This window comes from Pseudophryne corroboree, chromosome 4 (genome assembly GCF_028390025.1).
Source record: "Pseudophryne corroboree isolate aPseCor3 chromosome 4, aPseCor3.hap2, whole genome shotgun sequence".
NCBI lineage: Eukaryota > Metazoa > Chordata > Amphibia > Anura > Myobatrachidae > Pseudophryne > Pseudophryne corroboree.
Genome location: NC_086447.1, coordinates 410,540,542 through 410,556,936, shown reverse-complemented (window position 1 = coordinate 410,556,936; position 16,395 = coordinate 410,540,542). Strand labels below are relative to the sequence as shown.

Genomic DNA, 16,395 nt, shown 5'->3' with positions numbered 1-16,395 from the left:
TGGCAGACGACGTTGCTGGCATTTCATCGTCTCGGCCATGACTAGTGGCAGCAGCTTCAGCACGAGGTGGAAGTGGATCTTGATCTTTCCCTAATTTTGGAACCTCAACATTTTTGTTCTCCATATTTTAATAGGCACAACTAAAAGGCACCTCAGGTAAACAATGGAGATGGATGGATTGGATACTAGTATACAATTATGGACGGGCTGCCGAGTGCCGACACAGAGGTAGCCACAGCCGTGAACTACCGCACTGTACTGTGTCTGCTGCTAATATATAGACTGGTTGATAAAGAGATAGTATACTCGTAACTAGTATGTATGTATAAAGAAAGAAAAAAAAACCACGGTTAGGTGGTATATACAATTATGGACGGGCTGCCGAGTGCCGACACAGAGGTAGCCACAGCCGTGAACTACCGCACTGTACTGTGTCTGCTGCTAATATATAGACTGGTTGATAAAGAGATAGTATACTCGTAACTAGTATGTATGTATAAAGAAAGAAAAAAAAACCACGGTTAGGTGGTATATACAATTATGGACGGGCTGCCGAGTGCCGACACAGAGGTAGCCACAGCCGTGAACTACCGCACTGTACTGTGTCTGCTGCTAATATAGACTGGTTGATAAAGAGATAGTATACTACTAATATTATATATACTGGTGGTCAGGTCACTGGTCACTAGTCACACTGGCAGTGGCACTCCTGCAGCAAAAGTGTGCACTGTTTTAATATAATATCATGTACTCCTGGCTCCTGCTATAACCTATAACTGGCACTGCAGTAGTGCTCCCCAGTCTCCCCCACAATTATAAGCTGTGTGAGCTGAGCAGTCAGACAGATATATAATATATATATATAGATGATGCAGCACACTGGCCTGAGCCTGAGCAGTGCACACAGATATGGTATGTGACTGACTGAGTCACTGTGTGTATCGCTTTTTTCAGGCAGAGAACGGATATATTAAATAAACTGCACTGTGTGTCTGGTGGTCACTCACTATATAATATATTATGTACTCCTGGCTCCTGCTATAACCTATAACTGGCACTGCAGTAGTGCTCCCCAGTCTCCCCCACAATTATAAGCGGTGTGAGCTGAGCAGTCAGACAGATATATATAATATTATATATATAGATAATAGATGATGCAGCACACTGGCCTGAGCCTGAGCAGTGCACACAGATATGGTATGTGACTGAGTCACTGTGTGCTGTGTATCGCTTTTTTCAGGCAGAGAACGGATTATAAATAAAACTGGTGGTCACTATCAGCAAAACTCTGCACTGTACTGAGTACTCCTAATGCTCCCCAAAATTAGTAAATCAAGTGTCTCTCTAATCTATTCTAAACGGAGAGGACGCCAGCCACGTCCTCTCCCTATCAATCTCAATGCACGTGTGAAAATGGCGGCGACGCGCGGCTCCTTATATAGAATCCGAGTCTCGCGATAGAATCCGAGCCTCGCGAGAATCCGACAGCGTCATGATGACGTTCGGGCGCGCTCGGGTTAACCGAGCAAGGCGGGAAGATCCGAGTCGCTCGGACCCGTGAAAAAAAACATGAAGTTCTGGCGGGTTCGGATTCAGAGAAACCGAACCCGCTCATCTCTAGTTAGAACTACTACATTCCACCTTTAAAAATCAAAGATACTTTCTTTCTGACAAGAAAAGGAAACAGAGACTTTTTACACATTTGTTGTTTTCTTCTGTTTTTTTTTTTTTGTATATGTATGCTGGAGTCACAAAGTGAATAAGGACTAAAAGACTGGAGACCTGTTAAGTATATGTGGAACATTGCCTTAGTGCCATTATTGTCATATTTTTGTCTATTTCATTGCGAAAAGTTGGGTGTCTTTTCTTTGTGACAATAGGCAGCTTTGCCTTGATATTGCGCCCATTTGGAACTGCCCCACACAATCATAGAGGACTTTACCACAGTCAATTGTTAGAATGCTGTCTATGATGATCTGTATGGTAGTAAAAGCTCTGAAGATAAGTGCCCAGCACTACGCAATTATAATGTGCAGAAAGCCCAGAGAGTGCACTTAAATTCTGTTTCACACCCTCTGTTAAATGCACCCCTGGCGAGTACGACGGGCAATAATTAAATAGGTTTGCGCTCTTAACTCGGGCGCTAAATGCCAGTGGTAAGTCCCACGGCTGATTGAATTCCTTCCTTACTGTAGTTTGCAAAAATCTGCAAAAAAAACAAAAAAACACAAGCATGCCATCGAAGTGTAAAAACCATGCACCACCTGCAGTGGTTGTGCCATTTGTGTATACACGTTTATGACTACAGAGAAACACAGGGTATCTAGGCCAAAGACTACTGTGAAGGATGGCAGTATCTTTGCACTTTGTGACTGTAGGAGCTGGGTATGGAAACATGCACCCATATGCATGGAGGGGATTATTTGAATGCAATTCAAAGAGGTGTAGAAGGTATATTTAGGTATACTCACTCTGTAGAGGTTGAAGATGAAACTTTAAATTCCTAAAATAGTTATTTATTTTAGGTTTACCTTCTCTATCAGTCGGTAGGCAATTTCATGCTTGTAGGATGCTTTGCTTTTAAACACATTTAACATTTGTGTTTTAATGTATCTATCCAGTAACCGTACACTGGAAGCATTATAAACAGCCAAATAAGAAAAAAAACAGGATTTTAATACGTACCGGTAAATCCTTTTCTCCTAGTCCGTAGAGGATGCTGGGGTCCACTTCAGTACCATGGGGTATAGACTGTTCCGCAGGAGCCATGGGCACTCTAAGACTTTTCAAAGGGTGTGAACTGACTCCTCCCTCTATGCCCCTCCTCCAGACCTCAGTTATAGAAACTGTGCCCAGAGAGACGGACATTTCGAGGAAAGGATTTACTTTTATACTAATGGTGAGATTCATACCAGCTCACACCTCAACCATGTCGCACAACATGGCATTCAAAATAACACACGCCAACAGGCATAAACCAATTGCAGCAACATGCTGAAAACAAATTTAACACAACTTGTGTAACTATAATGAACACACTGCAGGTAAAGTACGCACTGGGTCGGGCGCCCAGCATCCTCTACGGACTAGGAGAAAAGGATTTACAGGTAGGTATTAAAATCCTGTTTTCTCATACGTCCTAGTGCAGGCATTCCCAACCACGGTCCTCAAGGCACATCAACAGTGCAGGTTTTAGTGATATCCAGGCTTCAGCACAGGTGACTTAATTAGTAGCTCAGTTATTTTGATTTAACCATCTGTGCTGCAGCCTGGATATCACTAAAACCTGCACTGTTGGTGTGCCTTGAGGACCGTGGTTGGGAATGCCTGACCTAGAGGATGCTGGGGTCCACTTCAGTACCATGGGGTTATACCAAAGCTCCAGTACGGGCGGGAAAGTGCGGATGACCCTGCAGCACCGATTGACCAAACTTGAGGTCATCATCAGCCAAAGTGTCAAACTTATAAAATTTTGCAAATGTGTTTGACCCTGACCAAGTAGCTGCTCGGCAAAGTTGTAAAGCCGAGACGCCCCGGGCAGCCGCCCAGGATGAGCCCACTTTCCTAGTAGAATGGGCCTTCACCGACTTCGGTACCGGCAAGCCTGCCGTAGAATGAGCATGCTGAATCGTCCCTCTGATCCAGCGCGCAATAGCTTAGAAGCAGGACACCCAATTTTGCTGGGAGCATACAGGATAAACAGAGCCTCTGTTTTCCGTATCCGAGCTGTTCTTGCGACATAAATCTTCAAAGCTCTAACCACATCTAGAGACTTTGACTCAGTGAAAGTGTCAGTAGCCACTGGCACCACAATAGGTTGATTTATGTGGAAGGACGAAACCACCTTTGGAAGAAATTGTTGACGAGTTCTTAACTCTGCCCTATCTTCATGGAAGATCAGGAAAAGGCTCTTGTGAGACAAGGCCCCCAACTCAGACACCCGCCTTGCGGATGCCAAGGCCAAAAGCATCACCACTTTCCAAGTGAGAAACTTCAATTCTATCTCCTGCAGAGGTTCAAACCAATCTGATTGAAGGAACTACAACACCACATTAAGGTCCCATGGTGCCACTGGAGGCACAAATGGAGGCTGGATGTGCAGAACCCCTTTCACGAACGTCTGAACTTCTGGAAAGGAGGCCAATTGTTTTTGGAAGAAAACGGATAAGGCCGAAATCTGGACCTTGATTGACCCCAATCTAAGGCCCGCATCCACACCAGCCTGCAGAAAATAGTAGGAGCCTTCTTGGATTCACACCAAGACACATTTTCTCCAAATACGGTGGTAATGTTTAGACGTTACTCCCTTCCTGGCCTGAATAAGAGTGGGAATGACTTCTTTGGGAATACCCTTTCGGGCTAGGATCCGGCGCTCAACAGCCATGCCGTCAAACGTAGCCGCGGTAAGTTTTGATACATACACACAGCCCCTGCTGTAGTAGGTCCTCTCGAGGAGGAAGAGGCCGAGGATCTTCTATGAGTAACTCCTGAAGATCTGGATACCAAGCCCTCCTTGGCCAGTCTGGGGCAATGAAGATTGCTCAAACTCTTGTTGTTCTTATTATCTTGAGAACTTTTGGAATCAGTGGGAACATATACCGACCGAAACACCCACTGGGTCACCAGTGCATCCACTGCTACTGCTTGAGGGTCTCTCGACCTGGAACAATATCTCTGAAGTTTCTTGTTTAGACGAGATGTCTACTTGAGGAACTCTCCAAAGACTTGCCACCTCTGCGAAGACTTCTTGGTGGAGGCCCCACTCTCCTGGATGGAGATCATGTCTGCTGAGGAAGTCTGTTTCCCAGTTGTCCACTCCCGGAATGAAAATTGCTGACAGAGCTCTTACATGTCTTTCTGCCCAGAGGAGAATCCTTGTCACCTCTGCCATTGCCGTTCTGCTTTTTGTTCCGCCTTGCCTGTTTATGTACGCGACTGCTGTTACATTGTCCGACTGGATCTGCACGGGATGATCTTGAAGATGTACCGCTTGTAGAAGGCCGTTGTAAATGGCTCTCAATTCCAGAACATTTATGTGAAGGCAGGCTTCCTGACTTGACCATTTTCCTTGGAAGCTTCCCCCCCGCCTCGGAGACTTGCATCAGTGGTTACCAGGACCCAGTCCTAAATCCCGAACCTGCGTCCTTCGAATAGGTGAGAACTGTGTAGCCACCACAGGAGCGAAATCCTGGCTTTGGGGGACAAGAATATTTTCCGGTGCAGGTGGGATCCGGACCATTTGTCCAACAGGTCCCACTGGAATACTCTGGCATGAAATATGGCTTCGTAGGCCGCTACCATTTTCCCCAACAACCGAATGCATTGATGGATCGACACGCTTGTTGGTTTCAATATATGTTTGACCATTTTTCTGTATTTCCAGAGCCTTTTCCACTGGAAGAAATACTCTCTGTACTTCTGTGTCCAGAATAATCCCTAAAAAGGACAATCTTGTCGTTGGTTCCAACTGCGACTTTGGAAAATTCATGATCCAACCGTGTTGTTGGAGTATTGACAGGGAGAGTGCGATGTTCTGCAGCAACTGTTCCCTGGATCTCGCTTTTATCAGGAGATATATTGACTCCTTTTTGACGAAGGAGGACCATCATCTCCGCCATCCCTTGGTGAATACCCTCGGTGCCATGGAAAGTCCGAACGGCAATGTCTGGAACTGGTAATGGCAATCCTGTACTGCGAAACTCAGATAAGCTTGGTGATGAGGATAAATGGGAACATGCAAATAAGCATCCTTTATGTCTACTGACACCATGAAGTCCTCCTCCTCCAGACAGGAAATCACTGCCCTCAGGGATTCCATCTTGACCTTGAACCTTTTCAGGTAGAGATTCAGTTTTTTCAGGTTTAAAATCGGTCTGACCGAGCCGTCCGGCTTCGGAACTACGAAGAGGCTTGAATAAAAACCTTCTCCTTGCTGTGACAAGGGTACCAGGACAATGACCTGATCCTGACCTAATTTTTGAATTGCCGTTGTTACTGCCTCTCTTTCTGGAAGAGAAGCTGGCAAGGTTGATTTGAAAAATCGGCATGGGGGGACGTCTTGAAACTCCAGTTTGTACCCATGGGACACTATTTGTAAGACCCATGGGTCCAGGCCAGATTGAATCCAGATTTGACTGAAAAGTTTCAGACGTGCTCCCATGCGAGTGGACTCCCACAAGGGAGCCCCAGCATCATGCTGCAGATTTTAAGAAGCAGGGGTTAACTGCTGCTCCTGGGATCCTGGAGACGCTGCAGATTTCTTTCCTTTAGCCCTTCCCCTACCTGCAAAGAAGGGGGGAACCTTTGGCCTTTTTGTATTTGTTGGGCCGAAAGGACTGCATGTGAGAGTGATGTGTCTTTTTCGCCGGTGCAGGAGCATAAGGCAAGAATGTCGACTTACCTGCGGAAGCCGGCGAGATTAACGCATCCAGCCCATCACCAAATAAGGCCTCGCCTTTATACGGGAGAGGCTCCATATTTCTTTTGGAATCTGCATCAGCATTCCACTGACGAATCCACAATGCCCTCCGAGCCGATGCTGCCATGGCAGTGGCTGTTGAACCCAAGAGTCCAATATCCTTCATAGCTTTCAGCATGTATGCGGCAGCGTCTTTGATATTACCTAACGTTAGGAGTATCTTGTCTCTATCAATCATGTCAATTTCCGATGACAAGTTATCTTACCATTTTTCGATAGCACGACTCACCCACGCGCAAGCAATGGTAGGTCTGAGCAGCGTACCATTGGCCACATAAATAGATTTTAACGTAGTCTCCATTTTGCGGTCTGCCGGCTCCTTTAGTGAAGCCGTCCCAGGTGCAGGGAGAATCACCTTTTTTGTTAACCTTGACAGTGCACTGTCTAACACCGGGGGTGACTCCCATCTTTCCCTGTCCTCTAATGGAAAAGGATAAGCAATCTGAATCCTTTTGGGAATATGAAATTTCTTTTCAGAATTCACTCAAACTCCCTCAAAAAGAGTATTTAGCTTGTGGGAAGGAGGGAAAGTTACCCTACATTTCTTTTCCTTATAGAAAAAAGCCTTCTCCTGAGGTACAGTAGGGGGATTCCGTAACTTCTAAGACCTCCTTTATAGCAACAATCATATATTGTATGCTTTTTGCCAATTTAGAATCTATCCCCCTGGAATCACTATCGTCGACACAGGTATCAGAGTCCGTGTCGGTATCAGTATGTACAATGTTTGCAAACTGTCTCTTATGTGCGGATGAGAAAGCAGAACCCTGAAAAAAAACATCTTCCACTGATTTTCTCCAGCTTTCTGCATGATACTCAGACTTATCTATAACCTACTGATATGATTCACACTATCACGCATTTCTTTCACCCATTCAGGATCGTGGTGTGCCGGCAGCGTCACCACATTACAACTCTGTGTCCCTAAAATGGCTCCCTCAGGGGAAAAACTCCCTGCCTCAGACATGTCACACACATCACAGACACTCCGGGACTTATAGGGGACAGACCCACAGTAAAATCTGTCAGAAGGACACACATAGGAGCAGCCAGCTCACAAACCCAGCGCCAGTAACACAATGCCTGTGAAACATAAAATGCCCACTGATATGCAGCGCTTTTTTATAATGTAAATACACAATATAAAGCACCAATTTTACTGTGCCCCCCCCCCCCCCCCTGTTTTGCACCCGGATACTTGTATTCAGTAGTGGAGGAGGACCAGCGTTGTCTCTGCAGCCTGAGGAGAGAGCGAAAATGGCGCTGAGCAGTGTGCTGGCTGACTGAGGAGGAAGCTCCGCCCCCGCAATGGCGCGTTTCTCCTCAGATTCTGATAACTATATTTATACTGGCGGGGGTAGGGCTGTGCCTCGGCATCTTATGCCCCTTTTCTACCAGTTTTATAAGGTTTCACGCTGCTTGGGCCGCCCCCGCCCCCACCCCCCTCTCTCCCCTCCCGCGCCCTGCACCCTGCAGTGCCTGTGTTGTGTGGGCAGTATGGCGCGCTGCGCTCTCGCCAGCCGCGCGGTACCTTTAGCCGTCACCTTGATTGAAGATCTCTCTATTAACACTCACCTATCTTCTGACTTCTGGCTCTGTGAGGGGGGTGACGGCATGCTGTGGGAGTGAGCATCTAGGCACAGCTAGCGTTCAGTACCCTTCAGGAGCTAACGGTGTCCTGTCAGCCAGAAGCAGAGCCATGAACTATTTAGGAAGTTGGTTCCCACTTCTGCCCACTCAGTTCCACGAAGCAGGGAGACTGTTGCAAGCAGTCCTCCCTGAAAATAAACAACCTAACATAAGCCTTTTCAGAGAAACTCAGTAGAGCTCCCCTGGAGTGCATCCAGTCGGCCTGGGCACATTTTTAAAACTGAGGTCTGGAGGAGGGGCATAGAGGGAGGAGTCAGTTCACACCCTTTGAAAAGTCTTAGAGTGCCCATGGCTCCTGCGGAACCGTCTATACCCCATGGTACTTAAGTGAACCCCAGCATCCTCTACGACGTATGAGAAAAATGTAATGTCAGATAATCTTATTTCTAATGGTGTGAACTGCCATGCCCCAAAAATAAGAGAATACAATGTGGAGATGAAAAGTACCATGAGTGAGAAATACAGCACACTGCAGCTTTAATTGCTACATGTTACAGATTTAAAATCTCATTGTAAAAGGATACTGGTCCGTCTGAGGTCTTCGAAAGCTTTCAGGAAGGTTGGCTTCATAAAGCAGTCTTGCATTTGTGTTTCCCATATCTTGCATACACTAAAGAAAAAAAAAATAGTGTTACATATTCTAGTTCAAAAACAGACATTAAATGTGCACCAAGAATTTTTTTGTGAACAGTCATTGATGACGAAACAGAAATGGAAGAGAATTCACCCGTGCATATCTCCATGCGTCTGAGGCTGCAGAACACAACAATCGCGCGCTTTCTGTACCCATTTGTCTATCAAGCAGTATCTAACTTCTGTTAACTACTATCCACTTTTAACACTCCAACCCCTCCAGCACAAAACTGGCAGCTAGGATTGCCACTTGCACCTACTATTGCCCAGACAGGTGGAACCAATCCAATTTGCAATTGGCTTAAACATACAGCTATGTCCTCATACATTGAGCCTTAAAATGCCATGCACTGGGAGATGCTGGCAAAACTACATCTTATTTACATCGCTATGTGGAGAAGACACAATTTCCAGGAAAACACTGTAAAGTAGCCAGTAGCGGATCTTGCCACGGGCAAGCAGGACTTTTGCCCGGGGCGCCGCCTTCCGGAGGGCGCCATCCGGAGGGCGCCGCACCAGGGCAAGTTCCGCTGCTGCTGTGCCCCCCGCTGCCCGTTGCCCCCCTCTGCAGCTGTGAAGAGAAACTAGACGCGTACGCGTCTAGTTTCCCTTCGTGGAGAGGTCCTTTACTGTGCGGTGCGCGATTAAGTCATCGCGCACCGCACAGCAAAGGTCCTCTCCACGAAGGGAACTAGACGTGTTTCGTGGAGAGGACCTTTGCTGTGCGGTGCGCGATGACGTCATCGCGCACAGCACATCATTTCAGTCTGTACAGGGGGCGTAAATGACAACGCCCCCTGTATGTAGCCACGCCCCCTATTGTCGCCCGGGGCGCACAGCGCCCAAGAACCGGCCCTGAAAGTAGCATTTCGTATGAGGATACAGCAGCGGTCCCACACAAAATATAGGCATGTCGCATATCATTTTAATCAGCAGAGTCTGCTTGTGTGTTTTATTTGCATAGCAATATGAATAAGACTCATTTTCAGGGAAAAATGCACCAAATGAATGCCGGGAGTCTTAAACGTGTTCCCGACTAGACGCAACAACTGTATGTCAATTTTACAGTGGCACCAATTGATGGGCTACAGATATACATCCTTGCTGCAGTCACGCTAAACAGCCCTTCAAGTCGTGCCATGCTGTGGCAGTCCTCGGTAGCGCAGAGCGTCATTTTTGCAGCAGAAAGGTGTCTTAGATGCACTGTAATGTAATAGGATGCACAAGCAGCTTCTGATATGCAGCATGCCTATATTGTGTGTATAGTATCTATATAGCTCTCTTTCATTTTATCTGCTTTCATTTTATAAGCTGCTTGAGAGACTTGCACACACCTGCCTCTCACAATCTATTACACCCACTTCAGTCTGGCTTCCGCTCCCAAAACTTCTCACAGATTGCACAGACTTAGGCGTAAACAGTGGCGCAAGTGGGGGGGTCCCAAGTACCTGTAAACTCCCCCTGATGAGCTGAGTCTTCTATTCTTGAGATGGAGACACACTTAAAAGCTGCGATTGCGGAGCTGCTGCAACATAGCGCTACCATAGCTCTCTACTATAGAATGTCCAGAGGGGTGGATGGGGGAGCTGCTGGCTGCGCATGCTCAGCCACAGCAGTTCCCTCCGTCCTCACATTGCTGTCCTTCTGCTCCCAGCCCCTGGTATGCATATAATTGTGTGTATGTTTCTACTTGTATTAATTTATATATGTGTGTTGGTGTGTATGTGCTTATATATGTATGTGCAGTATGTGTGCATGTGTGCGTGTGTGTTGTGCAATGGTTCCCTGGGTGGAGACTGGCGTGTCACCCCTCCTCCATGCAGTAGGAACCAGGCGGTACTCAGCGGTCTTTGTGAGTAAAGTAATGTATTTAAGTACAAAAGGCATAGTGTACCGATTGTTTCCAAACCGTCCAGGGCATTTTTTTTTTTCAAGGTGCTATGCTGTAGGCTTGAAAACACACACCTTGTGTGGCGTTGAAACGTCAGTACACTATGCCTTTTGTACGTTAATACATTAATATACTCACAAAGACCGCTGACTGCTGCCTGGGTTCTACTGCTTGGAGGGGGGGCGGCACTCCAGTCTCCACCCAGGGAACCATTGCACACACACGTATGAGAATATACACGTGTATATATATATATATATATATATATATATATATACGTGAATATGGATAACCGGCACTCTTAGAGACTATTAAATCAATTGACACAGCACAGCAGCTTCAGTCAACGTTTCAGGAATCACTCCTTTTATCAAGACCATAAGCATACAGTACAAAACAAACATATAAATAACTTACCTAACACCACGTGCATTCCTCACACCTCCGCTCTCCGGGACCCAGTGACGTCATCGGCGCGCGCCGGCGCCGGCAACCTGCGTCCTCAGGGGGCGGAGCTGTACGGAGCCCATCACCATGACACCCAGCTGTGAAACCCAAACAAATGCCAGATTAAGTAAATAACCACTTAATTCTACACGGAGCAGAGATCACAAGTGCAGCAAAACGGAACCATCTGGTCTAAGCATAATAAAACAATTGGATAAAGCCAAATAGCCACCGTAAACAGGGAAATACAGAATATATATCTATGAGGCATCAATCAATGACTTAATGCCCTTGTGCAGTACCAACTTAGTTTTGCTGGTGCATGTACAGCTGAACTTAAATAAGGTGCAGCCTAAAAGCAAAAACTGCACCATATGTAAAACATCATATAGCAACTGTAGATGTTATAATTAGAGAAAGCACGTATATGATAGAATGTCATTCAAGCCCAGTGGTTTGACAGTCTGTAGTAGATATATCCAGCGGGCCTCCTTCTGCAGTAAAATCTTTCCACGGTCGCCGCCTCTTTTAGATTCTGGTACTCCATCTATAATTTTATAGCGGATCGATGCCAGGCTATGATGGCAGTCTTTAAAGTGGCGAGCGACCGGTTGATCCGACCCTTTACCCTCTAGAGCAGCTCTAATACTAGAGCGATGGAGGGCTATCCTTTCTTTGAATTGGCGAATCGTTTTGCCAATGTATAGTAGCCCACATGGGCATTTAATGTAGTATATCACATAGCGACTGGAGCACGTATATGGAGCTGTAATCATATATTTCTTGCCTGATCTGGGATGGTGAAAAAACTGTCCTGTTTCCAGACTGGTGCATGTAGTGCAACCTAGGCACCTATAGTTACCAGGCTTGCGTGTTAAGAAATGTGTAGTCATGCTCTTATTAAAGTTAGAAATGTCATTATGGACAATAATGTCTTTGATGTTTTTGCTCCTACGGAATGCTGGGAGGATGGACGTAGTTTCAAAAGTTGGCAGGGTTCTATCTTTCGATATTATTGGCCACATTCGTTTGGCGGATTTGACCGTATGTGCACTATTAGTGCTGAAGTCCTGGGGCCAAACAATCCGATCACTGGGGTCTTTAGAGGACTTTTTACTTAATAGATCAGCCCGATTTTTGGAAAGCGCCTTCTCTTTAGCTTTCTTGAGGAGGTTCAGTTGGTAACCCCTTGCACAAAACTTGCGAATCATAATGTCCATCTGGGCACTTGCGTCCCTCCTGTCACTGCAGATGCGGTGGATCCTCAAAAATTGGGAGTATGGCAACCCCCACTTCATTGCTGGGGGGTGATGACTGTTAGCATGTAAGGTAGTGTTCCTGTCTGTGTCTTTGACGTACAGTGTTGTATGTAAAGCATGATTGTGGTCCTGTGTGACGGTTACGTCAAGATAATGAATGGTATCGTAACTGGAAATGAAGGTGAATTTGATGGAAGCATCCAGCAGGTTCACCTGGTGCATTGCACTACTGAATTCCTCAATTGAACCGGACCACAAGATGAAGATATCATCAATGTAGCGATGGTAACACTTGATTTTGTTCGCCATCATGGGGTTAGTCAGGAACAGGTCCTTTTCTACCTCACACATGAATAGATTGGCCAGGCTTGGAGCTACACAAGAACCCATTGCACATCCAGACTGCTGTTGGTATAGTTTACCATCAAAAATGAAATAGTTACGTTTCAACGTGAGCTCAAGAAGATGGATGAAGAAATTAATGTCAGGCCCAGAATAACTTATATTGCCAGTGATGCAGCGCCTGATGGCTTCAACCCCCCGAAGGTGGGGGATGTTGGTGTATAAGCTAACGACGTCTACTGTACACATCAAAAATTTGTCTGGCAGTGGGCTGAGTGCCTGAATATTCGTCAAAAAAGCAGTAGTGTCCTTAAGACATGTTGCTTGCTCACTGACTATCGGCTGCAAAAACATATCTAAATATTTAGATATTGTATAGTAAAGTGAATCACGTGCAGCGATAATGGGACGACCGGGAGGGCAAATTGGGTTCTTGTGCAGCTTAGGGATAGTGTAAAGAACCGGGGTCACTGGCCAATCTTGGGTCAAGACTAACTGAGTCTTAAGATCTATTACATTCATGTTGACCGCTTCTTTCAACACCGCATCTATTTCAGCCTTATATTTGACAGTTGGATCCTCTGTCAATAGCTGGTAAGTGCACGTATCTGCAAGTTGTGTGTAAATTTCTGATCTATAGGCGCTAAGATCTTGTACCACTATACCCCCTCCCTTATCCGCCGGGCGGATAACTATATCAGTGTAGGAACCTAAAGCTTTTAAGGCCTTTTGTTCTGTAACTGACAAATTTGTGCCACCAGTGTGATTTGGAGGTGCTTTTTCATCATAAATATTATTCATATAATTGATGAAGCATTTAATGTTGGGATTGTGGGAAACTGGATCAAATGTTGAAGGTTTGAACAAGGCAGGTGTAGTGAACGTCTGTTGCAGGCTGTCAGCAAAATGTTCCTTCAGCCGTAGTCTGCGTCCGAACTTGTATAGGTCAATTTTGTCACGAAAAGGATCTGGACTGTGAGTCGGAACATACGACAGACCCTTATTCAATACTGTCACTTCATCACTCGTGAGGGTCCTAGAAGATAAATTGAAAACTAAGTTTTCTTGTTCGCCGTCCTTGTGGATTTGGCGCGCCCACTGTCCACCACGCCGGGTGTACCTCCTTTTTTGGGGTTTCGTTGACCCCTGGTAGTTACCCCCACCGGGGGTTTTTTGGAGTTTTTTGACTGCTGGGCGCCTGCACATTCCGCCTCACTGGATGAAATTGCACTGGAGTTTTCAGTGTCTTGATTGAATTTGGTGTGTCTTCTGAATCTGGGTTTTTTGTGCGTGCCACTAGTATTCCGATTGTAGGCCCAGCTGTACACTAGGTTTTCCTGGTAGTCTCTGTCCACCGTATTACGTTTGGCTTTTTTAAATTCAATAAGATCTGTCCTGTACTTGGACAGGTCCACCGTCAATTTTTCAAACAATACTCGTGACGTATCCGCACTGATTAAATCGCCATGTGTCTGTTCAAATGTGGCAATTTTGTCTTTAGCACTGTTTAATTCCCGACGAGATTCCTCTATCACCAAGAGGATGAGGTCGTAAGAACACTTATTCAGCACTGCCGCCCACCGTCTGCAAAATTCAGGGTTATGACGGCCAATCGTTGGGGTGTTGTGGATGCGAAAACCTCGTGGGATTTTTTTGTCACGGTAATAATCTGATAGGGTTACACCATGGAAATAGAAATCTATTTCACGTTTCTTGAGTTTGTCCAATTGAAAAAAGATTTGCTCAGCTGTGTCTCCCCCGCAGGAATCCTTGAATTTATCTGTAAATAAAATCGTGTCCGCTTCTGAATCGGTTAGGCTGAGAGCTTCTCCGACAGGCAGGATAACATTGTGAAAACCAGGAACGACATCTGAGTTTGACATAATCCAGCAACTTCACCTGACAGGTTAAAATCAGTGATGGTCACCACACTTGGAACAACCAGATTAGGGTGCCTTAGTAACACATACTTGGATGCAATCCACTGTATGGTAAATATTGGAGAAAGGCAATACTCGGCACTCCTGAGAAATGAATGAAAGCAACTTGCTCCGGTGCCCTGTCTGCGGGTAGCCAATAAACGTGAATATGGATAACCGGCACTCTTAGAGACTATTAAATCAATTGACACAGCACAGCAGCTTCAGTCAACGTTTCAGGAATCACTCCTTTTATCAAGACCATAAGCATACAGTACAAAACAAACATATAAATAACTTACCTAACACCACGTGCATTCCTCACACCTCCGCTCTCCGGGACCCAGTGATGCCAGATTTACTTACTTTTGTTTGGGTTTCACAGCTGGGTGTCATGGTGATGGGCTCCGTACAGCTCCGCCCCCTGAGGACGCAGGTTGCCGGCGCCGGCGCGCGCCGATGACGTCACTGGGTCCCGGAGAGCCAGTATGCATCCAAGTATGTGTTACTAAGGCACCCTAATCTGGTTGTTCCAAGTGTGGTGACCATCACTGATTTTAACCTGTCAGGTGAAGTTGCTGGATTATGTCAAACTCAGATGTCGTTCCTGGTTTTCACAATGTTATCCTGCCTGTCGGAGAAGCTCTCAGCCTAACCGATTCAGAAGCGGACACGATTTTATTTACAGATAAATTCAAGGATTCCTGCGGGGGAGACACAGCTGAGCAAATCTTTTTTCAATTGGACAAACTCAAGAAACGTGAAATAGATTTCTATTTCCATGGTGTAACCCTATCAGATTATTACCGTGACAAAAAAATCCCACGAGGTTTTCGCATCCGCAACACCCCAACGATTGGCCGTCATAACCCTGAATTTTGCAGACGGTGGGCGGCAGTGCTGAATAAGTGTTCTTACGACCTCATCCTCTTGGTGATAGAGGAATCTCGTCGGGAATTAAACAGTGCTAAAGACAAAATTGCCACATTTGAACAGACACATGGCGATTTAATCAGTGCGGATACGTCACGAGTATTGTTTGAAAAATTGACGGTGGACCTGTCCAAGTACAGGACAGATCTTATTGAATTTAAAAAAGCCAAACGTAATACGGTGGACAGAGACTACCAGGAAAACCTAGTGTACAGCTGGGCCTACAATCGGAATACTAGTGGCACGCACAAAAAACCCAGATTCAGAAGACACACCAAATTCAATCAAGACACTGAAAACTCCAGTGCAATTTCATCCAGTGAGGCGGAATGTGCAGGCGCCCAGCAGTCAAAAAACTCCAAAAAACCCCCGGTGGGGGTAACTACCAGGGGTCAACGAAACCCCAAAAAAGGAGGTACACCCGGCGTGGTGGACAGTGGGCGCGCCAAATCCACAAGGACGGCGAACAAGAAAACTTAGTTTTCAATTTATCTTCTAGGACCCTCACGAGTGATGAAGTGACAGTATTGAATAAGGGTCTGTCGTATGTTCCGACTCACAGTCCAGATCCTTTTCGTGACAAAATTGACCTATACAAGTTCGGACGCAGACTACGGCTGAAGGAACATTTTGCTGACAGCCTGCAACAGACGTCCACTACACCTGCCTTGTTCAAACCTTCAACATTTGATCCAGTTTCCCACAATCCCAACATTAAATGCTTCATCAATTATATGAATAATATTTATGATGAAAAAGCACCTCCAAATCACACTGGTGGCACAAATTTGTCAGTTACAGAACAAAAGGCCTTAAAAGCTTTAGGTTCCTACACTGATATAG

The 16,395-nt window shown here is 45.8% G+C and overlaps 1 protein-coding gene across 2 annotated transcripts in view; it reads right to left on the bottom strand.

Moving 5' to 3' along the window:
* SMAP1 (small ArfGAP 1) overlaps positions 1-16,395 on the bottom strand; it is a 568,890-nt gene that overhangs the window by 340,265 nt on the left and 212,230 nt on the right. For both annotated transcript variants that reach the window (XM_063916783.1, XM_063916784.1), the window contains exon 3: positions 8,653-8,738. In XM_063916783.1, the coding sequence (XP_063772853.1) occupies positions 8,653-8,738 (86 nt within the window). The remainder of the gene's footprint in view (positions 1-8,652; positions 8,739-16,395) is intronic.